General features: G+C 38.5%; 1 protein-coding gene across 5 annotated transcripts in view; it reads left to right on the top strand.

The window, feature by feature from the left end:
• The window catches only part of VAV3 (vav guanine nucleotide exchange factor 3), a 390,975-nt gene that overhangs the window by 242,067 nt on the left and 123,242 nt on the right, over nt 1-25,666 (top strand). For all 5 annotated transcript variants that reach the window (XM_057500482.1, XM_057500481.1, XM_036895319.2 and 2 more), the window contains 3 exons: nt 4,426-4,527; nt 4,823-4,923; nt 22,045-22,070. In XM_057500482.1, the coding sequence (XP_057356465.1) occupies nt 4,426-4,527; nt 4,823-4,923; nt 22,045-22,070 (229 nt within the window). The remainder of the gene's footprint in view (nt 1-4,425; nt 4,528-4,822; nt 4,924-22,044; nt 22,071-25,666) is intronic.

Here is a 25,666-nt window from a genome sequence, read left to right as displayed (position 1 = left end):
CTGTATTTATCATTCAGACTCATGGAAGATTTTATCTATCAAAGGAGTCACACTTTTTTATCTGGACCTAAATGAATAATCAGGTAAATGGCAGTTGCAGTTTAAGGGAGACATTTTCGAGAGAGTGAAGGGGCTACAAAAGCACAGATATGGAGGAGAAGAATATGTTTGGGAAATGTGAGAAGGTCAATGATCTGTAGTATAGTGTAAGGCTATAATATAGCATAAGGCTTATAAATGTTTGAGAGAGAAGAGGCGTGCCAGAGGTAGCTGAAGCTAGAGCTTAAAACACTTGATATGCCATTGCTAGGAGTTTTAACTTTATCCCCATAGGCAATAGGATCCAGCAGAAATCCTCAAGGGAGAGTCACATATTCATATTTTAATTTTTTTATAGGTAATTCTGGGGAAGCTGGCCTTAAATAGGGAGAGAAAGTAGGAGCTGGAATAATTAAGGTCACTGTAACAATTTTGTCCAGAGATAGTGAGGGCCTGAATTAGGTAGTGATAAGAGAGAATGGACACTGAAGTTTTGAGGTGTTTTAGGTTGAATCAACAGAAACTGGTCACAGTTTCAGGGAGGAGAAATTGGAGCAGAGGAGGAGGTAAGGGAGAAAATGAACATTTAGAGTCTATGAGGGAGAACGAAAGACTGATTGCAACCAAGTTTCTAGGTTGGAAGATGAAGTGAGTGGTGACGGCTTGAAATCAGAATTTGATTAGAATCAGATATGTTAGGAAAGGTGTGGAGTGGAGTTTTGCATGTGCAGCATTTGAAATGCCTGAGGAGCAGCTGGGAATGCAGATCTGGAGAACCAACAGTATGCCCAGGCTGGGGAGGCTCGTGGTCCTCAGATTAGCACCAGCCGCAAAGCCACGTGAGAAGGGGAGGTAATCTGAGGAGAACGTGTAATGCTATGGGAGTCCTAGGAGCATCAACATATCTTGTCTTGTAGGTATTTGATTGAATAATTGAATTATAATGGGCCCACTATGAAGTAAAGAAAGTGGGAACACTTTATGGAGAAATCTACAAAATTCTATCCAAGTTCTTATAAGTAAACTGTCATATATCAAAGTAGGTTACTAAAATGAAATCTTTATGTATAGCTGCATAACTGAGCAAGTGAACTAATTTGTATTTGATTTTTCAGTTTTCATCTATAGACAACCCAACCCCATAATCGCTATGTCCACTCTTGCTTCACTACAAGGACTTCTCTATGTAGTAGCCATATATATATCTATATATATATATTTTTGGTCAACTAAAAAAACTTATTTATCTATGTATGTATGTATGTATGTATGTATGTATGTATGTATGTCAACTAAATGTGATGTTTAACGTTTGTATGTGAGCTCATCTCTTTTCTTGGTACCTGCCAACCTCTTTTACCTCATCTCTTACATCTCTTCTCTTTACTCATTGGGCTTCAGCCAAAGGAACCCTTTTCCTGCTCCTGCCATAAGTCTTGTGTATATGGTAGGCACTTAATAAATATGAAATGAAAGAATGACTCTACCTTCTAGGTTTATTGCAAAAAGAAAATGTGGAAAGGTATATGAAGAGCCTGTTAATGTGCCTGGTTTGCAATAAATGCCACTTTTAATCATTTTTGTCCTGTGTTACCCAGTCTGTAATTTTGATGTTTTCCTGCCCTCCTCTGCTCCAATCTACCTTTCTAACTCTTCCCATTCAACCAACTCACTGTGCTTAGTTTTTGCATCACCAGAGTACAGACCACGTGTATTGACATCTCTCCTCAGTTGGCACTTGATACTATCAACTTCATCTAATCCCCTGAACTTTTTCATACATGTCCTTTCCTGAGTAACTGCATTTTTTTATTATGCTTAATAATTATATATGGATTCCAGATCCCAAGGACACTGAGCATACAACAACCTTTCTGCAGGAATTCCCAAGAGAATGTGAATCCTCTGAGAACTCAGTTCCAAGATAACCAAGGGACTCTTATGATTCATTAAGCACTGTCCTGATCACATCATTATGCAGATTTGGAATCAGCAATTCATAAGTGATAGCCAGTACTTACTGAACACCTACTCTGGGCCAGGCAAAGTCCTGAGCACTTACATATGTTACTTCACTTTATGAGTTAGGTTTTATTAGTATTCCTATTTTATTCCTACTGACTTGCCAAAGGTTACACTGTTAGTGATTTGCAAGTTAGGATTTAAGCCCAGGTGGTCTAATTTTAGATTCCTGCCCTCAAGTATGCTTTTATATTTTATAGTGCCTCAGTAGCAGTTCCAGGGTCATAAAGTTACTTTTATTCTTCAGTGTTTGATTTTAAATTTTAAAAATAATATGCAGTTATAGTTTTTAAAAAATTCCAACGTTTCTTCCCTACCATTTCAAGTCTTGGTTCCCTTAAGGCAACTACTGTGAGCAATATTTTCAGAAGTTTTTCTTTATGAGACTTTTTTGAAACTCTTAGTGTGATTTTCCTCTCAACTTTTGTCTTCTGATAAGTCAGCTTATTCCTAGTTAGTTGGTGAAGGTGTTGAATACAAAGATCCAGAGGCACTCTGATAGCATATATATATATATGTACAACTTGGGTTGACCCAAAAAGAAAGGTGTTCCACCTCTGTGTGAAGCAGGTTTCTAAAATTAATTAAATTCTTACCTGTTTGGGACCCATGTACATGAGTTTCTGTCTGAAGGAGCCCTGCTTTTATTGTAAAACTCCTGGATGATGAATTCTTCAGGTTCCCAGGACTGAGGCTGTTATTTGACAGTTCATCTATGAATATATCACCTTGATGCTCAGAGAAAAATGAACAACAGCCCCTCCTGGCTAAAGAAATGGGGTTTGATGCTCTTTTCAATGCATGGCTTTATGGACTGAAGAATCAAATGTGTTCAGAACAAGGTGAAGAGAGTTTGGCTTCTGGACCCGTATCTTTTCTCTACCCCTCCGTTCATGAAGAAGGATGCTATAACTGTTAATCTGCCACACAAAAATGCTTCCACAGAAAGGGCCATGCTTTTCAGCAGGCAGCAGAACATTTTCCTAAAAAGTGAGGTCACCTGAAGCACAGAGCAGAGAAATCCCAGATGGCACTAATATCTGATTTCATTTTTAGCACGCTCATATTCAGCAGATGGATTGGAAGGCTGACCTCTCTGGCACTTCTGCCTCACTGCCTGCTACTCCAATTGCCTTTGCGAATGTTTTTTCATAAGGCTTCTCTTGGTACCTCTGAGATTGATGCCTGGTTGCCCGCCCGTGTTATGCTTCATTACGCCAAGGCTCTGTGTGGTTGAGATTGCCAGATTCTATAAAAGGGGAAATCCTAGCTCATCAGTATCTCAGATTTTTCCTACTGTCTCTCAAATTGCTTGTAATGTCTCGGAAAGTGTCATCTGAGCTTTCTAGGTGTTACTGTAATTTGTATCCATTTTTAATGTAACCAAGTCTTCTTCTTTCTCCTGTGGCATGGATAAATTATGAATAATATAAAAATCATCTAGAGATGGCTAAATTTAACTGTTTCTGACATACCTACCAGACACCTGATTATATTATGGCAAATATTTTTGAATTCCTTCGTGTGCTATAGCTTCAGGAGCTAAGAAGTACAGCCCTGGGTTGGAGTGCCTGACTCTGCGATTTCCTCTACTGGAGAGTAAGCCTCAGTTTCTCTGTTTGTAAACACATGGTCTTATTAGGACCAGCAGTTGGCACTGGTGTGAAGGTTAAATAAGGTAATGAATGTCATGTGGCTGTCAGAATGCTGGCACAAGAATGGATGCACAGGGAATGTTAGCTTGTGGTATAGTTGTTTTTATTTTGTTGCATATGTGTATAATGGTAAACTATTAAATAATAAAATAATTTTGTTTCATTTTTGTTTGGATTGCAAGGACACTGAATTGTTTGTTAAGGAGGACGTTTTAATGATCTGATGCTTTGTTTCAAAGCTTTTTATTATAAAACACTTCACTCTGATAGATCATTACATAATCTACATACCTATTTAGGGATGGACTCTGGAAATGCAGCCCCCTCTTCCTCTCCCTCCCACCCTCCCCATCTAGTTTATATTTTGGTGATACAGCTAGACAGAAGAAAGTATCACACGGCACGAATATCCAGGAGGTTTTGTGTTTTTCCTGGCAGGTTGACCTATGTGGCCATTCTGTAGTTCTCTGGAAGTTCCGAGAAGGATTAGGCTGCTTAAATCCTTCCGTATTGCTGGTTCTCACACAACCAGACTCTGGTGCCTATTTTAATGCAAAGCCTACTTCTGGCTTAGAACACATTGCATATTTAATAGCTTTTTTGCTCAAACAGACCTCTACCCAATGTGATGTTGATGAATATAGGTTTTAGATGACTAGTGCTTTATTGTGAAGCTTCCTTTAGGAAGTTACTTTTCTCCTTTTTATAGATCTAACATAAGGCCAGACTATGCAGACTCCAATTTCCATGAGTTCAAGATGCACACCTTCAACCGGGTTACATCCTGCAAAGTCTGCCAGATGCTTCTAAGGTAAGCTTGCTCAATCCTGTATTTCAGCTTAAAGGATATAATTGCTAAGTATAATCACTTGTCTCATATCTCAGCCAAAATATTCTGAATCAGGGACATTGCCTTAAGCATTTGGATCCAGCATCCCTTCCCTTGGCCCTGTACCTGGAGAGCTCCTTCAGAACCCCCAGGAAGGCCCTCCCATCCATGAGGTCTTGCATAGCACTGTCCCCTTGCTTTCTCTCTGGCATTAATGATTTCACAGAGGCAGAATTTAGCACCTTTTAACATATCACTGTCTAATTTTACCTTTCAGAGGAACATTTTATCAAGGCTACTTATGTTTTAAATGTGGCGCAAGAGCACACAAGGAATGTTTGGGAAGAGCAGACAATTGTGGCAGAGTTAATTTTGCTGGTAAGTCATGTTTATAGTGATTCTACTTTTAATTAGGACATAAAACTTGATAAACATAATTAAGGCCAATTTACTCTTAATATATGTTTATTGTAATGTATCTGCTTTTGAAGCTGTCATTTATAAGCAGAAGTAGAAAAATATTTGACATTCATGTGACTTTGATAGCTACATGGGAGGCAAAGGACCTCAGAGGGGCTGGTAGGTTTCATGTCACCGTTTCATTCACACCGACCCCTAAATCTCAGTAACATTGGAGAAATACAGCCAAAACACACAAATGAAGTAACAAAAACAAAACAGAAAGAAATGCTTTTTCTGGCTTTAGTTCTTAAATTTCTCCCTTATTCTCTTAAATATTCATCTCAGAAATGCTAATGATGCCAGAAGTAAACATCACACAGACTAACTCATGAATTAATGAATTGAATACATTGTCATTTTCCAGCACTTGACAAAGAGCATCTATCCTTTGGTTGTGTAAATATTTTCCCCTTGGTTTTAAAAAATAATGCCCCATGATTGCTACAGGAGTCAGTTGCTAAGGCTGTTGGCAATTATGCATTCAGTAGCCTTTTGCTGCTCTCAGCTCCTCTTGGGCTCTCTTCCTTCTCTTTCTTTTCTGGCCTCTTTATTCTTTCTCTTTCTTTTTCTTTCTCTTTGTCCTTTTCCCCTGAGTTTCTCTGTGTTTTATCAGTAAGACCTTTCAAAATCAGTAAAACTTTTTGAACAGAAGAAAGGGATCTTTAACAGCTTGAGTTCAAAAGGCAGTCATGTCAACCTTTGATTTTCCCAAAGGAAAAGGTGGACACTGAATTATTTTGGATAATATGAAGAAGAGTGAAACAGAATAATAGCTCGTTTCAGAGCTCAGTTCAGAAAACGGGCAATTGTAGAAAAGGTGTGAATCCTATTAGGGAACTGAGATCAGAGCACATTCCTCTCACTTTGCTCCTTCAGGAGACATTTTTAGGGCCCCATGAGACGTTCGGTATGAGAGGCAAGGGTAGTTGCAGGGAGAAAGATCCTGGCATTAGGTGAGCCACCTGCACTGTGCACACCCTGCCTGGCCCTCTATGAGGCCCTTCCTTCAAGAACTCATTCAGTCTGCAGAGCAGCCCTCCTGTCTGATGGGGGTTGGAGTGTTGATGCATTTTGCTCAAGGTCTGTTGAGTAAAGGAGACAAGATTAACACCCACTAATGTTTGTGAAGGTCAGAAACAGTTCACACAGTTGTAAAATATGAAAGAAATATTACATCTTGTCATTCTTAAATTGCCTACCTGATACAGCTTACCATTAAAATGTTCCTTGGTCCACCTTTATTTGCCCCATCTTTTAATCTCTTTAAGGACAGTTCACATGTTTTTTGTCCATGGTAGGCTCATGTATTTTCATAACCCCCACAGCCCTGTCTTAAGGGTTTCAGTCTGCACAGAATATAAAGTGAGCCCATAGTTGACACAGTTCTTGCACTTTAAAGGGAACACTATAGGAGAGTAGTTGAGAATCAGGCAGAGATGGTTGAAAACCTCATTCTATTTGTTAGTACATGAGCTTTGGGGGAGTTACTTAAACATTCTTAGTATTCGTTTGTTTATCCCTAAAATGGAAATTAGAGGATCATTGTGAAGATCAAATGAAATAATGTTGATGCTTAGCACAATGCCTGCACAATAAAAACCTAGTATTTTCATCTAAGGTGTTATGATGAGAAGTCTGTTTTTTTGAAAGGGTTGGGCTTAATCTGTATTTTGGTTGTTTTTGTGATGTGGAACAAATGTGGATAGAAAAACAAGTGAGCAACAAACTTTGAGGTGATGTACATGAATGATACTAAAAGAGCTTAAAAATTTTAGCTTTTACATTAACGAAGTCATTAAGAAACAAGTGGGGGTTTCCAGTTGAGCAAGATACAAGAGTGGTATTTTGTATGTCTGTTCCTAAGTCGTCATCTCACTGTCCTCCACCCTTGGGTGGGTAGCTCTGTGCAGGGACACAGATGTGATGGTGGCAGAGTCGCCAGCTCTGGACTCGTGGTCGGACTTCAGTCTGGCTCCACAGCTTGCTTGTTGGGTGGCTTTGGATCCTAGATCCTTGCCCTTTGCAAGTCTTAGTTTTTTCCCTTCTAAAATAGGGATAATCATAGCACCTAGCCTTTAAAAGTTTTTTTTTTTTTTAAATAAATACAAGGGCCAGATATTGTTCTAAGTACATTACTACTTTCAACTCATTTAGTCCTATTAAAATCCTATGAAGTCAGTGTTTTGGCTATTCCTGTCTTACAAATGAGAAACTGAGGCACAGGGAAATAAATAACTTGTCTAAGTTGCTTAATTAATAGAGTGAAGATTCAAATCCTGGCCGTCCAGTTGCAGAGTTTGTTCTTAATCCCTTGGCTACAATCCCAGTTCCATGAAGTAGCTCTGATGGAACCTACCAGATGTGCTAGATGCACAGTGCCAAACCCTAGTACATAACCTGGTAAAATTCTGTGCTTGGTTTTCTCTGGGAAAGGTAGAGGTTTTCTAATATTTTTAAAGCAAAAACATTTTTCAATTCAGTTACATTAGTAACTACTAAATGTGTTTGGGCTTATATGTTTTGAAGTGCTGCAATAAATTCAGGAATCCTGGGGACCGTGCCTGCCCTTTCCCCATAGGATGTCTCAGAGCTGGAAGACTGAGATGCCTTCAGGTCTGGGACCTCTTATTTTAAGATGGGAAAACTGATTTATACAAATAGGAAAATAAGGTAACTAAGAATAAGACTCTTAGTGTCCTGTTGAATATAGATAATGATTACTTAACAGATACCATTCATTAAAAAGTAGGATCATTCTCTAAACTTTGTTATATAATTTGTTATAAAGTAGGGAAAAAATTTTTTAAACCTCTGGCTAAATTACTTGGAGTTTTAAATATAATTCCCTTGCTCTTTTAATTCTCTCTCTGCCTTGCATCCTTAATTGTCCTTCATTCTCCTGTTTTATACATCTGTGTCTTATTCTCTCTCTGTTCCTTCTGTTCTTTTCTGATACTTTTAAGAGACTGATGGCATTGAATGCTTATAGTCCATTTTAAGTTAATGGTATGAAGTAGTAAGAACCTGCCTGGGAGACTTCCCCTTTTGTCTTCAGATTAGGATTTGCTAGGTAGTTCTTAAAAATAAAAATAAAAGGGCCTTATCCTCAGACCCTCCGTTACAGCTCTATCAGCAGCCTTCTCTCCTTCACTCCCAAATGGATGCCCTCTAATAGTTGGAAATCACAAGCTCCTCTCTTAAACTCACCCCTTTCTGCACTGGTGTAGGTAGTCACTGTGGGTTGAGTGTGAGCTGGAGCTTGAGCTTGGTGGTTCTGGTGTCAGTATGGTAAGATAAGCAGTGGGTTGAGATGAAAGATGACGGCGTGAGAGGAGAGACAGAGGCTTCCTCCTAAAACTGGATACAATTAGAAAATATAGTTGGCACAACTAATCCTGAGAGAGCAACAAGAAAGAGGACGGCACCAGACTGCATACACCTGGAGAAAAGAGCAGACCTTACAGAACAGGGTAATGTACCAAAGCAGTGGCCAGGTGGGACCCAAGCCCTTCTCCCACCCCAGCTCACCGGTGGGAGGAAGAGAAACAGAGCAGGGAGGGAGTGGAAGGCTTGGGACTGCTGAATACCTAGCTCTGGAGATCTGCTCTGGGAGCACAAACCTACATTTCATGGTGCTTTCATGAGACTCGCATGACTACTGGATTGGAAAGTTAATACAGGCAGAATTCTTGGAGAGACTGAGATTCCAGCTGCTTGTGGAAAGCAGGGATCCACATATGGCTGCTCTGGGACAAAAGACTATATGTGTGTGCTCGGCCCACCGGCTCAGGCAGTGGAGACAGGCACAGCCGCCGGGAAGCAGGGAACAGCTCTTTCCTTCCCCCAGGCACCAGTACCGCTCCCCTGAAACCCCTGACATTGCTTCAGGGGCTGAGCAGCTCCAGAATAGAGCTTCTTGTCACTAGAGGGCGCCATATACGAACATGAAACGCCAAAGGAACCTTGTCCAGAGTAAAATTAATATAACTCTGGAAAAAGATTTAAATGACATGGACCTTATGACTCTTCCTGAAAGGGAGTTCAAAATAAAAATCATCAACATGCTAATGGAGGTACGGAAAGATACCCAAGAACTCAGGAATAAATTCAGGTCGGAGATCCAGTTGCTGAAGAACACGATGGAGGGTATTAAAAGCAGGCTGGATACAGTGAAGGAGACGATAAATGAAATAGAAACTAGAGAAGGGGAATACAAAGAAGCTGAGGCACAGAGAGAAAATAGGATCTCTAAAAATGAAAGAATATTGAGAGAACTGTGTGACCAATACAAGTGGAACAATATTTGTATTATAGGGATACCAGAAGAGGAAGAGAGAGAGAAAGGGATAGAAAGTGTCTTTGAGGAGGTAGTTGCTGAAAAATTCCCCAATCTGGGGAAGGACATAGTCTGTCAGGCTATGGAGATCCACAGATCCCCCAACACAAGGGACGCAAGGAAGACAACACCAAGACACATAGTAATTAAAATGGGAAAGATCAAGGATAAGGACAGGCTGTTAAAAGCAGCCAGAGGCAGAAATAAGATCACATATAAAGGAAAGCCCATCAGGCTAACTTCAGACTTCTCAGCAGAAACCTTACAGGCCAAAAGGGAGTGGCATGATGTGTTTAATGCAATGAAGCAGAAGGGCCTGGAACCAAGATTACTTTATCCAGCAAGATTATCATTTAAATTTGAAGGAGGGATTAAACAATTTCCAGATAAGCAAAAGCTGAGAGAATTTACCTCTCACAAACCATCTCTGCAGTCTATTTTGGAGGGACTGCTATAGATGGAAGTGTTCCTAAGGTTGAATAGCTGTCACCAGAGGAAATAAAACCACAGTAAAGAAAGTAGAACAGCTAATTACTAAGCAAATGCAAAATTAAATTAACTATCCCCAAAGACAATCAAGGGATAAACAAAGAATATAGAATATGATACCTAATATATAAAGAATGGAGGAGGAAGAAAAAGGAGAAGAAAAAGAAAAGAACCTTTAGATTGTGTTTGTAACAGCATATTAAGTGAGTTAAGTTAGACTCTTACATAGTAAGGAAATTAACCTTGAACCTTTGGTAATCACGAATCTAAAGTCTGCAATGGCAACAAGTACATACCTATCAGTAATCACCCTAAATGTAAATGAACTGAATGCACCAATCAAAAGACATAGAGTCATTGAATGGATAAAAAAACAAGACCCATCTATATTCTGCCTGCAAGAGACTCACTTTAAACCCAAAGACATACACAGACTAAAAGTGAAGGGATGGAAAAAGATATTTCATGCAACTAACGGAGAGAAAAAAGCAGGAGTTGCAATACTTGTATGAGACAAAATAGACTTCAAAACACAGAAAGTAACAAGAGACAAAGAAGGGCATTACATAATGATAAAGGGGTCAATCCAACAAGAAGATATAACTATTATAAATATCTATGCTCCCAACACAGGAGCACCCACATATGTGAAACAAATATTAACAGAATTAAAAGGGGTAATAGAATGCAATGCATTCATTCTAGGAGACTTCAACACTCCACTCACTCTGAAGAACAGATAAACCACACAGAAAATAAGTAAGGACACAGAGGCATCTGAACAACACAATGGAACAGATAGACCTAACAGACATCTACAGAACTCTACATGCAAAAGCAGCAGAATACACATTCTTCTCAAGTGCACATGGAACATTTTCAAGAATAGATCATAAACTAGAAAAAAAGCCTCCGTAAATTAAAAAATACTGAAATTGTACCAACCAGTTTCTCAGATCACAAAGCTATGAAACTAGAAATAAATTATGCAAATAAAATGAAAAATCCCACAAACACATGGAGGCTTCAAAACATGCTCCTAAATAATGAATGGATCAATAACCAAATAAAAACAGAGATCAAGCAATATATGGAGACAAATGACAACAATAATTCAACACTGCAAAATCTGTGGGACACAGCCAACTGTGCTAAGAGGAAAGTATACTGCAATACAGGCCTACCTCAAGAAAGAATAACAATCCCATATAAGCAGTCTAAACTCAGAATTAACGAAACTAGAAAAAGAACAACAAATGAGGCCCAAAGTCAGCAGAAGGAGGGACATAATAAAGATTAGAGCAGAAATAAATAAAACCGAGAAGAATAAAACAATATAAAGAATCAATGAAAGCAAGAGCTGGTTCTTCGAGAAAATAAACAAAATAGATAAACCCCTAGCCAGACTTATCAAGAAAAAAAGAGACTCTACACACATAAACAGAATCAGAAATGAGAAAGGAAAAATCACCACGGACACCACAGAAATACAAAGAATTATTAGAGAATACTATGAAAATTTATATGCTAACAAACTGGATAACCTAGAAGAAATGGACAACTTTCTAGAAAAATACAACCTTCCAAGGCTGACCAAGGAAGAGACAGAAAATCTGAACAGACCCATTACCAGCAACGAAATTGAACTGGTAATCAAAAACCTACCTAAGAACAAAACTCCTGGACCAGATGGCTACACCGCTGAATTTTATCAAACATTTAGTGAAGACCTAATACCCATTCTCCTTAAAGGTTTCCAAAAAATAGAAGAGAAGGGAAGACTTTCCAAACTCATTCTATGAGCCAGCATCACTCTAATACCAAAACCAGGCAAAGATACCACAAAAAAAGAAAATTACGGACCAATATCCCTGATGAACATAGATGCAAAAATACTCAACAAAATATTAGCAAACTGAATTAAAAAATACATCAAAAAGATCATCCACCATGATCAAGTAGGATTTATTCCAGGGATGCAAGGATGGTACAACATTCGAAAATCCATCAACATCATCCACCACATCAACAGAAAGAAGGACAAAAACCACATAATCATCTCCATAGATGCTGAAAAAGCATTTGACAAAATTCAACATTCATTCATGATAAAAACTCTCAATGCAATGGGTATAGAGGGCAAGTACCTCAACATAATAAAGGCCATATATGACAAACCCACAGCCAACATCATACTTAACAGCAAGAAGCTGAAAGCTGTTCCTTTAAGATCCGGAACAAGACAAGGAAGCCCACTCTCCCCACTTCTATTCAACATAGTACTGGAGGTCCTAGCCACAGCAATCAGACAACACAAAGAAACAAAAGGCATGCAGATTGGCAAGGAAGAAGTTAAACTGTCCCTGTTTGCAGCTGACATGATATTGTACATAAAAAACCCTAAAGACTCCACTCCAAAACTACTAGATCTAATATCTGAATTCAGCAAAGTTGCAGGATACAAAATTAATACACAAAAATCTGTGGCATTCCTATACACTAACAATGAACTAGCAGAGAGAGAAATCAGGAAAACAATTCCATTCACAATTGCATCAAAAAGAATAAAATTCCTAGGAATAAACCTAACCAAGGAAGTGAAGGACCTATACCCTGAAAACTACAAGACACTCTTAAGAGAAATTAAAGAGGACACAAGTAAATGGAAACTCTTCCCATGCTCTTGGTAAGGAAGAATTAATATCATCAAAATGGCCATCCTGCCTAAAGCAATCTATAGATTCAATGCAATTCCTATCAAAATACCAGCAGCATTCTTCAGCGAACTAGAGAAAATCACCCTAAAATTCATATGGAACCACAAAAGACCTCGCATAACCAAAGCAATCCTGAGAAGGAAGAATAAACCAGGGGGAATTACACTCCCCAACTTTGAGCTCTACTACAAAGCCATGGTAATCAAGACAATTTGGTACTGGCACAAGAACAGATCCATAGACCAATGGAACAGACTAGAGAGCCCTGATATAAATGCAACCATATATGGTCAATTAATATATGATAAAGTAGCCATGGACATACAATGGAGAAATGACAGCCTCTTCAACAGCTGGTGTTGGCAAAACTGGACAGCTACATGCAAGAGAATGAAACTGGATTATTGTTTAACCCCATACACAAAAGTAAACTCAAAATGGATTAAAGACTTGAATCTAAGTCATGAAAGCATAAAACTCTTAGACGACAACATAGGCAAACATCTCCTGAATATAAGCATGAGCAACTTCTTCCTGAACCCATCTCGAGAAAGGGAAACAAAAGCAAAAGTGAACTCATGGGACTACATCAAACTAAAAAGTTTTTGTACTCAAAGGAAATCATCAACAAAACAAAAAGGCATCCTACAGTATGGGAGAATATATTTGTAAATGACATATCCGACAAGGGGTTAACATCCAAAATATATATAGAACTTACACACCTCAACACCCAAAAAGCAAATAACCCGATTAACAAATAGGCAGAGGATATGAAGAGATGGTTCTCCAAAGAAGAAATTCAGATGGCCAACAGACACATGAAAAGATGCTCCACATAACTAATCATCAGGGAAATGCAAATTAAAACCTCAATGAGATATCACCTCACACCGGTAAGGATGGCCAGCATTGAGAAGACTTAAGAAGAACAAATGTTGGTGAGGATGTGGAGAAAGGAGAACCCTCCTACACTGCTGGTGGGAATGTAAGCTAGTTCAACCACTGTGGAAAGCAATATGGAGGTTCCCCAAAAAACTAAAAATAGAAATACCACTTGACCCCAGAATCCCACTTCTTGGAATATACCCAAAGAATACAACCTCTCAGATTTAAAACGACATATGCACCCCTATGTTCATTGCAGCACTTTTTACAATAGCCAAGATACGGAAGCAACCTAAGTGTCCATCAGTAGATGAATGGATAAAGAAGATGTAGTACATATATACAATGGAATACTCTTCAGCCATAAGAAAGAAACAAATCCTACCATTTGCAACAACATGGATGGAGGTGGAGGACATTATGCTCAGTGAAATAAGCCAGGCAGAGAAAGACAAATGCCAAACGATTTCCCTCATTTGTGGAATATAACAATGAAGCAAAACTGAAGGAACAAAATAGCAGCAGATGCACAGACTCCAAGAATGAACTAGTGGTTACCAAAGGGGAGTGGTGTGGGAGGGCGGGTGGGGAGGGAGGGAGAAGGGCACTGAGGGGTATTATGTTTAATACACATGGTGTGGTGGGTCACAGGGAGAACAGTGTATCACAGAGAAGGCACATAGTGGATCTGTGGCAACTTGCTGCCCTGATGGGCAGTGACTGCATTGGGGTATGGGTGGGGACTTGATAATATGGGTAAATATAGTAACCACATTTTTTTTCATGTGAAATCTTCATATGAGTGTATATCAATCACACCTTAATAAAAAAATTAATAATGGATAGCAAAAAAAAAAAAGATAAGCAGTGGGTTGAGGACATGGGCAAGCTAGACTGTGGACCGATTCCCAATGTGCGGAGAATCCTGACACTGGCCTAAGTTTTGCACAGTCCTTTGTTTCACAGGTAGGTACTGGATGCAGCAAGAACCACTTGCAGCAGTTCAGCAGTGTAGTCTTCCTTGACTGGTATGATATTTAGGGAAATGTGCACTTGGGGGAGGAGAGCAGGAGGAAGAAGATGTATCAGGGGCTGGAAATATAGTTCACTTGAATGGAGCTTTTGTATGGAGGAGAGTGTGGTATCATTTCAGGGAACTTGACTTCGGGGGAAATAATCCCAGTGGACAAATTTAAAGGAAGAGAATAGTATTGGTTTAAGGAAAACTCAAATGCTTACATAATCCAGTTTCCCCCATAAAATTAAATCATAGGTGATATGAGATTGACCTCAACTTTATAGAGCTTTATAGTTCTATTCCTTATAGAATAGGGTCGTCTCACTGTATTTTCAAGAGACTTTGACTGTGATTGGCTCCGTATGAGTCAGGAGTCTACTTGTGGTCCAGAAAGCTGTGGCTAGTGTGAATGCTTAAGTTTCTATAAACATTGGACAGTTAGGGTGGAAGGCAGTTTCAAAAAGTGGAACATGCTGTTTTCCTTCAACATTAGTCGGGTGAAGAAGAGGTACTAGTTGTATAAATGACACAGTAACCCACAGGCTGCATGAAGGCTAGAGAACCTCCCCCTGTACCCTTCCATTGCCAATTTCACTGGTCATCACCGCTCAGGTCTCACCTTACTTGACCTTTCTCTATCATCCAGCACTGTTAACCATTCTCCCTGACACTCTCTTTCACATCCCTCCACATTCCCCACATGCCACCCTTTGGCTATGTGGTAAATTTCCCTGGCACTAGCTATAACCTACACCCCAGGTAGATAAGCGTCCATTTCAATGTAAGGCTTTTCTCTTGAACTTTGTGTTCACAATTTCCTTCCTCTCCTCATATATCCCTTCCCAGACATCCTGCAATGAACTCAAATTTCACATACCTAAAACCAACCTCATTGGTCACTACCACAAACTTCTTCTTCCTATTCCTTGTCTTATTAAAGGTACACCATACCTGGGTATCAGCCTTGACTTATTCGCCTATCTTCATTCACTTACCTCTTCTTCTCACTTCTCCTCTTAAGTCTCTCTAGAATCCACTGATACGGTATTGCTGCAGTTAAAAAAAGACTCCTTGTCTTTGTTTAGACAACTACAAAAGTATCCTAATTCCCTGCTTTTAATCATACTCCTATACAATTTCCAACATTATCTTTATTAAAATCAAATCTGATATGTCACTCTTCTGCTCACTGTATCTTCTGTTTCTTATAGAATAATGTCCAAACTTCAGTTAGACCAAAAGTGTGTCACTTATAAGAACCAGTTTAATTTATGTTTTGACCTCTGCAAAGAATGGTGGGCAGACTGACAAATAATTGGACAGATTAATGAGTAAAACTAGTATACTAGGGTTTCTGGGCTCTAAAGATCACTTTAGTCTTTGAACTAGGAGGAAGAGGCTGTGGAAAATTGGTCAGATTTTGGTTCCACCCTTGTAGAGATTAAAACTCAGCTAGTTTTAGGGTAAGTGGAATCAAAACCTTATCTGCATTCCTGGCTGGTGCTTTAAGGATAAAGGTAGAAAACTGGGTAGACCTTTTGTATTCTTTCTCTTATTTATGCAAGGAAAGGCTGGTTCCCTGAGCATCAATCATCAGGCTTTTGACAAGGGACACCTCAGTTAGGTTACTAAGTAGCAAGAAAATCAACCAGCTCACAGAAGGCCTGATGACAAAAATATCTCTGTTTCTGGAGAAATCTACTTCCTGGTCCAGTCAGTCGCATTTTTAGAAGTCTTGCTTGGCTCTTACTATTTCCTGTCCTTGAAATATACTCCTTTTTTCTCCCTACAATTCCAAGATAACCCTTCCTTTACTTCTCCAAGCTTTTTGCCAAGCAGTGCACCTCACCTTGGCCACCCAAGAGTAGTCTGAATTAGTTTGTTCTATAATTAGTTTGCATGTACTTTTATGTAGTTGCCAAGTTAGGCTGTGTTGTGATAACTACAAAACCCCAAATCCCAGTGGCTTTAACAGATGAAAGTTTCTCACACACACATACCCACAAAGGGTAGCCCCTTCTAAGTAAAGGCTTGGGTGTCCATGCTGACTCCATCCTGTGACTGCCGGTTCAGTACATGGCTTCCCAGGTTGCTGCTCTTCAGACCCATGACTAGAAATGAGTAATGCCATTAAAAAAAAAATCAGTCCGTTGGTTAAACCCCATTACATGGACTCAGCTATAAGGGAAACTGGACAGTGTAGCAGAACAGATGGACTGTTTGGTGAGCGCTACTGTCTCTGCCGCACTTTATTTCCTATAGTAGAGGATGTGCTTCTTCAGCTACAGAGAGTGTGTTCCTCCTCTTTTGTGTCCACCCTTTAGTACCAAGTCCAAAATTGGGGTGCTTATTATCGAGTTCTTACTGCTTTTTCCCAAAATAGGATTATTTCAACTCAAACACAATCCCTAATAGTATTAGATGTGGCTAAGTGCTAACCATTAAGCATGTGAAATAGCTCTTAGGCACTTCTTTTTGTGGAAATTATACTTTCTTTGGATGTTGTCTTTCCTGGGTTCAGAAACCTTGCGTATTTCATGCTCTGTGTCCCTTAAATTTCCTCAAAATAATTACTTAGCAAAAATTGCACTGCATTTCTGAATGAAGGAATTCATTCATATTAATATTTGACTATGACAGATTATTAACTAAAGTACATTTGAAGTATGAATAAAAGGTGTTTTAAGGGTTTTTAAAAATATTTATAAGACAAACTACGTAACTTGGAAACAAATTTGAAGGTTGGGTGATTAGTTTATGTCTTAACACTGGGGCATTTGCATGGCTATTAAGAGCAGGCAGTCCCACTCTCTCTCTTTCTTGCTGAACTTGAGTTAACTCCTTCACATTCACCATGGCAACCCCAACGAGCAACACGTACACAGACTCTGAAGTGTACTGACAAAACTTTCCAACCTTAATAATGAATAGGTATAAGGTCTATTATATGAGACTCTCTCAACAAGTCATTGCAAAGATACTATAATTCTAGAGTGGCATTTCTTTCTCACAGTGCACCACCATGGAGGCCTAATCCTAGACTGCAAAATCTGGGGACATTTGTGTTTTCTCCTGTTACATTTTCATAATATATGGCTAAGCCCCATTGGTCCCCTTCTTTATCCTGACACTTATCAATACAGCTTGGTTTGCATCATCTTAGTTTAAACAAAGAAAGTAACACTAGAAGGCAGATACTGCTGGAGCAGACAACTTTGGTTTAATGCATCTTTTCCTTTAGTGGGAATGCAAGCCTCAGCTGCTGTAATATTTAGCCGAAGCAGATCCCCCGTATGCTTATCTGTTTAATCGCTCACTTATCTAGGCCAGCTGCTCCTCCAGCTGCTCCTAACTGGAAGGAAGTTGCCTTAGTATCCTGGGGTTTAAGTCTGCAAGGTTGCTACCTAGAACCTGCACCCAAATCGACATCTGAAATGGCTCTTTTATAAATAGTATTGCAATGTTTTCTAAAAGAGATAGCTTTGAGAGTACGATTTTATTTCAGCCTTTTACCACTAAGCATTTTATTACTTTACTTTTACGTGAACCAAGGCTTGATTATTGATTTCATAACCAAAGAATGACTTTGGTTCTGCTTAATATCACTTAAAAACTTTGCATAAATTAATTCTATTTTTTGACTTATCAAGACAGTTTTGTACTCAAGTTTTGTAGTTGTTATTCCTTCCATTTAACCATTTGGGTCAGTTTAATGATATATTAATGACTCTTAAAGTGAATTGGAAACTATTATATGGTTGAATTCCTTTCAGAGCTCCTGAAAAGCTTGAAATCAAAGCCTCTTTCCAAGCTTTATGTATATATTTTTCCCCGAAAAAATTGTTATAAATCTGAGTGGTGAACATGGCATTTGTGCAACTTCTCCCAAAATTTGATCAGTCCAACTGTCTTCTAGTTTTAATATTTCATAAAAATAGCATGTTAGCCATGAATAATAAGGCACCTCAAAAGCTGTACCAGTATTTACTTTTTCTGGCCCCTTTTCAAGACAAATGGTCTTATTGGACATTGATTTGTTTAGTCTTAAGAATTAGAACTTCAGATAAAAGACAAAGCAAATTGTGTAATAATGTATGCACTTGTACTGGAAAAACAAATATAATAGGACTAAATTTTTTGTTTAAACAAATGAATTATATGATATGCATCTAAAGCCTCAGTGTAAGTCATTTCTCTTACACAAATATGCACATTGCGCCCTGTGCCAGCATGGAAGGTGGAGTTCTGCAAAAGCTTCAAGCATCTCGAAAACCACTTCTCTGACTTACATTAAACCAGTTGGGACATGATAAGAGAATGCAAGGTGTAAACCCCTTGAGGGCTGTGAGTCACCATCTAGAAAGGTTCTTGAAAAGGTGAAAACATTTTATAGTTCGATCAATAGAAGCTTGAGAAATAGGCAGCAGGGTAAAGACAAGTTAAGGATTAAAAACTTTTAGAAACTTGAAGAATTGAATTACTATCCTAAGGAATTTCCCAGGAGAAAGACAGGAAGAGAGACACTTTTTCATCACATCTCAACCTGCAACCTTTCTATTTGGTCAAAATTCAGCCAAAATAGATTTGATGAACACCAGTCCTTACTACCTTAGTGTTGATGCAGAACTATGACACTTCAAGAGTTTTTAGAGACCCAAGTGCCCACTGTAGTAGTTTTGGGTACCTATCAAGAGGAAGTATAGGGTGGTGTTGCAGACTTCAAAATTCAAGCCATTTGTTCATAGATTATTTCATTGAAAGAGGTTCTTATCCTATTTTTCCAGCCAGATTGAATTTATACTTTGAAAATGTATGAAATGGTGTTGCAGCTGGGTCTTCCTGAACTGTCTCACCACTGTTATATTAGTATAAGTTAACAAGCTGTTGCATTAATATGGTTATAAGAATTTTGATTATGTTTGTAAAGAGGGCAGTCAGTTCAATGGTGTAGCCACTAGAGCAAGTACAAAAGTTTAAATAAAGGAGTCTGGCTGAGTGTAAGTAAAGAATTTCTGAACTCAGAACAGATTCTCAGAGTTATTTCTAGTCCTTTGGCTTTTACCCTATCCTCTGAAAATTTACAGAACCCTACCAAGAGATGTGACTAAATAAAAGCTTAGACTTTCAAGAGCACTATTTATATGCTATCTCCAGCATGAGCAGATCAGAGCATGAACTGCCATATGCCAGCCCATGGAAGAAATGGGTCTCTTTCCGGGGTGGCAGGGTGAGGGTGGGAGTGGTGTGGTGGCCATGAGGAAAGGTAACGATGGCAAGAAAAGCCCCAATTAAGGATTCATGTCTGTAGAGTTGGGGTTGCATTCAGCACAGAGCCCTTTTTCCAATTCTCTATCTGGTTGATGTGAAGGAGGTTTTTGTAGAGCAATTTTTAGTACATCCAATCAGAATACGAGGAATGCTAATTCCCTTGATGAGACACCAAAGAGAAAAAGTAGGAGACAGCAAGAAGTAGAAGAAGTTGGGTGAGGTGATGAGCTGAGTCTCATTTGCTCCTCACTGTGTACTGGCCCTATTCATGTCTCACCGGGACTCCGCAGCCTCTTGAGCTCTGTGACAGATGCTCACTCCTGCAGGGAGTGGCCGGGTTGCCTTCAAACCCTGTACAAATCATAGAGCCTGTAAAGGAGGGTCTCCTGTTCCTGGATCTTGTTTTCTGGGTAAAGAGGGGCAAGTGTCTGCATAGCTAGATGGCCACCTTAGATACCATCACTTCCTCTTCCTGAGGAGCACCTACGTGACCCTCACGGTGCACGATGTGTCAGCTACTGCCACCACGGGTTATCATAGGTTCTATGCAAACAAAAACAAAAAACAAAAACATTTAAAATACATTGCAAGACCTACTTCACAAGGGCATAAATATAATTCTACCCAGAGAGTCAAAATATTGTTTTGAGTTGAAATTAAGGTGCACACTTGCTTGTGAACACTGAACCTGGAAGATCTGAGGTCTTCCCATTTTAGAGGTCATCTAGAAATATCAAAGCTCTTCTCAGTCTCCATGGATGGAAAACGTGAACTCCCTTTTGTTTGGTGCTTCTCGCGGTTTATGATTCCCTGTTCAGGTGCTCTCTCTAACTCACCAGTTAGAGAGAAGAAAGTCGTTTAGCACTGTTCTGGAATATGTCTTTCTGGTCAAACCAGTGAAACAGGTCTCACAGCTGTCCTGTTAGGGAGCGAAGTTCACCTAGCCTGGATTCTGAGTCTGGACCCAGCATCTAGCCAAGTGGGACTTACAAAGGCCGGGGCAGGCCTTCTTCTGAAACATTGCATATTTCTAATGGGGAGGAAAAGAATTGAAATAGTTTTCTGTCCAGGAATATTCCATTACAAAGGCTGACTTCACACCTAACAAAGATGCCTTTTTTTAGAAGGCAGTCATCTGTGAAAGCTAGGATGATAGGGTTTGAATTTGACAAAGGAATGCAACTTTTCTCCAGACAGGTGACTATTTTCCCATGTTCCTTCCATTTTCATTAACCAGGAGTAATCCTTTGTAAAACAAAACAAAACAGCCTCCTGTTCCATGCCCCAGGCAGTCTTCCTGTGTGTTGCCATCTGTGGCAGGTAGTCATGTGTTCTGGTAGGAGTTTTGACCTTGAACTCGAGTTGTGGGGCTTCTTGGAGTAGAGCTCTCATTAGGCCTGCCTGTTCTCTTCTGAGGTTCCTCAGTTTCTTCTCTTCTCAGGTCCTTCTTTAGAGGATCATTTTGGATGGGAAAAGTAAAGGCATAGGCTCAAAATGATGAGGCATTTTCCCTCAGTCTGAAAAAGTTATAGTATGTGTAGGTGGGTGTTCCTGGGTGTGGAGGAAGGAAGAAAAAGTCTTATCCGCCAGGATCCATGTGCAGTGTGTGCCTTAACTCTCAGAGAGACCCTTTGCCCTTCTGCCATGCTACTACCTGACCATCTCAGGGTCCTTCATAGCTGTCAGTCATTTTCAGGAACCGAAATGTAATGAAGAGATGGCTGTTCCCGTTGACAGACAGGTAAACTAAAGATGAAAGGCAAATTAGTATGGGAATCAAATCCAGTCAGTTTTTAATTTCCATCTTGAAATCAAGCTGTATTCCCCCCCAAGAGTAAAAGTAAGGATTACAGCTACTTAATGAAAAAAAATTCATATGCTATAAATACCATACTGTGTTAAATTCACAATTGTTACAGTCAATGCAATACTTTTGTAGCTTAGTATGTTTATATTCCTAAAAGTGGAAAGAAGAGTTCCCACCTAGCTTTCTCTCAAGCGTATAAATTTAGTGCAAACTCCGGTTTTAGGGAGCTTTATGTGGCTGGATTGACATTGCTTAATAAACAATCAAAAAAGTTAAGCATAACCTAGAAGTCATTAAGAACTATGAGTCACTTTCATGACAAGCCAATAAGGTAAGAGAACCAGGGTTGCAAAACAATTACTAGCCCAGCCTGAGGGACCCTGGAAATATATTACAGGTATCAGTTAGGAAAACACAGCAGTAGTGTTTTACCACTCTGCAGAGAGCAAGCTGAGGTTGCTAACCAAACAAAATAACTTTACACTGACAATGCCAATTTTTACATTTGTTTCAGAACAAGGAACACTCAAACCACCAGAGGTAAGATTAACATTTAAAATTTTTTATATAACTTTTACATTTCAGGTTGTTTGCTAAGTTAAGCAGGCATGAGCTTTTAGAATGTTAAATGTGCCTTTTAAAATGGATAGAAGCAGAGGGAGACTGAGCAACCAAGTGCTTATAAATGAAATGAACAGGTTAAATCCGAGGAATTTCCAGTTTTTGTCTGAAGATCTTCGGTAGAGGAAAAATGTGAATATTTAATCTAAGAATATGTGTGAAATGAGATATTTCAGAATCTTAGGTACTTATTCATGTAAATTTCAAATAAACATTGAACAATGTTGTAGCATTAATATGGGGATTGATTTCCCTAGTTGCCTGCTACAGAATTCCACAAAATCCTGCAGTTTATAAAACTTAATGCATCTCAAGGCATTTCCTTTGCATAAAACTTTTGGTCCTTTTAGTACAGATGGAATTGTGGCCCTCATCCCAGGAAGTTGGTAGACCTGACTCCTGTCAGGAAACATTGTGTCGCTGCCCAACGTTTGCTGGTACTGAAAAGTTTTAACACTGTTCATGAAAAGCTGTGGTTTCATGTTTCTAGTAGTTTTCCATTTGAGCACAAATATGATTTGCATCATGTCTTATTGATCAAATAAGATTTGATAACATTTCCTTTTGGTTTAACACAGATTCTAAGGTCTAATGGCTCAAATGTATGTGACCTTGTCACCTCTCAGAATAAAGATATTTTTAAAAATATGGAAGAATGAAAAACTATAGCAGATTCCGGATAACCATTGCCTTGGCCTTCAGCCAAAAGTATCACATTTCTTACCTGACCTTCCAAAAACTGTATCACAGAGAAAATTAAAACATGAAATGTGTGTGATTAGTTAGGTGAACCAAAAGTAATCTGAGAATTTCAGATTAAAAGAATGATAAAATCCTATGCTGAATTATTTTAACACATAGCAATTCAGTCTCATTAAGAGTGGTGTTAATATTAGTATGTTTTTAATAGGCTGGCATTTATTTAATTGGTCAAAATAATGAAAAGTAGGTACAGGAAGACATCAATAAGTAATTCTTTCTGCTTTTTTGCATAAGCACATAATTTGTACATACAGACTATGCAGACTCTGATAAGAAGCAACTCATATGCAACTCTGCAGTTTATCAGTTGATGATATTTAAATCCAGGAAGGATCCTTCCAGCAGTGCCGATGAAGACCTTGGAAAGCAATCTTCTAATTTTTACTCTCATGCTATTACTAGACATTGAAGCAGATTTCCTTGTAGAGCTCCGAACTTTACCTCAGTGTTACTTTACCTTTATCTTATTAGATATATGTGTTATTTTTTCCATGGAAGGTGATGTCATTTAATTTTATTTAACTAATGTGAAGTGGGTGTATTTACAGACATAAAATGTGCTAATAAGAAGTGGTTAATAATTTTCACATGATACTGAATAATTCTCTCCAGGCATTTTTATCCTCTTGAAAATTACAGGTAAACCTTTTATGAAAGAATTCATTTTCACATTGATTTTTTAAAATAAAGCATCAGTGTTTTAGTGACTTAACTTTTAAATATAATAAGTGTAATTTTTATTTACTGGGTGATTCTGCTTATAATCTTTATTTTGGATGGATAATGATAGTAAGCTATTATGCTGGCCAACCCATTTGGAAACCTTAGGTTAAGGAAGACATGTAGCAGAAGAGCAATAAGAAACATCCCTTATTCCCACCAAGGCTGTGTGGAAGATGCTTGCACTCTCTGGAACAGATGCTTCTGTAATGCTCAAGGACTCTTCCCAGAAGTAAACAATGAAATCCTTTTGTAAGCTCTGTCATCTTTATTTTTTCCCCTCTTATAAAGATCTTCTTTCTTCCCAGCTACTGATTTGTAGTCCTATTATGTTCTCCTTTTAATAACCATAATTGTGGGCTTTTGGTTTTAATTTTATACTTCATTCTCCAGGTAGGTCAGTTTTCAATATCCACAGGATTCATAACCACATCTGGGATGTTGATCTCACATCCTACGCTGGAGTGGACCTTTAGAAGCTTCTTCCAGCTCCAGGAAGCAAGTTCGTCATTAAATACCTAATTGATACATATATACTTACAGTCTATTCCTTAAATGTAGGCTTCTCTACCTTTAAAGCAAGTAGAGGAACCAAAGCCAGTTCCATGTAGCAAATGACCCTTTGCTTGCTTTGTTGGTAAATGTAATGAAGAGAACTAGGTATCTCCCCAAAGAGGCAAGTAGAGAGAGATTTTTGGAGGACAAAAGTATTTTTTTTAGAGAAAGGCAAGGTAATAGAGAAATAACTAGAATGCTTATAAAATTAGATTGGATGGTTACACGCCCCTGTAGGCAGGTTACAGGAGACTGAGGAGGGACTGAAGACCGATTATCCTAACATCATGGGCTAAAGCTCTGTCCCAGGCTTTTGAGAGTATAGGTGGGAGAGGGGAGTGTGTGGGACTGGGTATGTCAGAATGACAATTGAAATTTGCATTTTAAAATCAGTTTTGCTAAACATTTTCAAGTGTTTTACAATATTAGATACTTTTTAGGTGCTTTTAAAGTATAATCACAAACTTTCCAAAGGTACTTGGTTAAAGCAGCTGTAATTCCCTCTTTTTTTTTTTTTTTTTTTTCATGAATGAGGTCATAGTTCCAATGCCTGTAGAAATGTTTCTGTTCTCAGGGACATTGATTTTCAGTAACTTTCAGGAGGAAAAACCTAAAACATAAGCAATAGGGCAATAATTCAGTAGAAGATTTGATCCTTTATATGAATTCAAACATTCAAAATACATGATGTTAATAATAATGGTAATAATAACAGATCACTTATAATAATAATGATATGCTATATATTAATAAGCTATCACTTATAGTAATAATCCTTACTATGTGGCAGAAACTGTTCCAATCATTTAATATTAATTAAGTCATTTGATTCTCACCACAAACACTATGAAGTAGGTACTATTATTATCCCCATTTTATAGATGAGAAAACTGAGGCACAGTGACATTAACTTGCTCAAAAACAGGTGCCAAGTGACAGGGTCTGAATTTGAGCTTAGGCAGATCAGCAGTTTTGATACTTGTTTTTCCAGTACAGCTATCCAGCTTGCTCAGCGTAGCTTCAGTGCTGATTTTAATGATCATATTAGGCATTTACAAATCCATTTTGAAAGTAGGTGGGCTGAAAACAAAAATTAAATTTTAAATATTTCTCCAGTTTGCATTCACCTTAAGAACTATGAAAGTTTGCTCAGTATGGCATTGAGGCCCTTTAGAAGGCTCTAAGACCCTATTTCACCCATTTAACTTGTGCATAAAAACAATAGGAGGAACTCTAAGAAAAATCCATGGTTAATGTTTGCTTAGCAAAGCCAAGTGTACTCTGAATGAAACTGAGTCTCTGTACTCATATGCAAACCTGAACACACATAGAAAAGAAAATTGCTTTTGTGAAAATGTGAATTACTTGGTAGCTACAGACTCAGCATTTCATGTAGTTGTATAACAAAAACTAAAAATCAAGCTCTTAAAATTAGCGAGATTGCTATAGTTATTAGGTAAGAGTGAATTTAATGTTCT

Source organism: Manis pentadactyla, chromosome 4 (assembly GCF_030020395.1).
Source record: "Manis pentadactyla isolate mManPen7 chromosome 4, mManPen7.hap1, whole genome shotgun sequence".
NCBI lineage: Eukaryota > Metazoa > Chordata > Mammalia > Pholidota > Manidae > Manis > Manis pentadactyla.
This window is presented reverse-complemented; position numbering and strand designations above follow the sequence as displayed.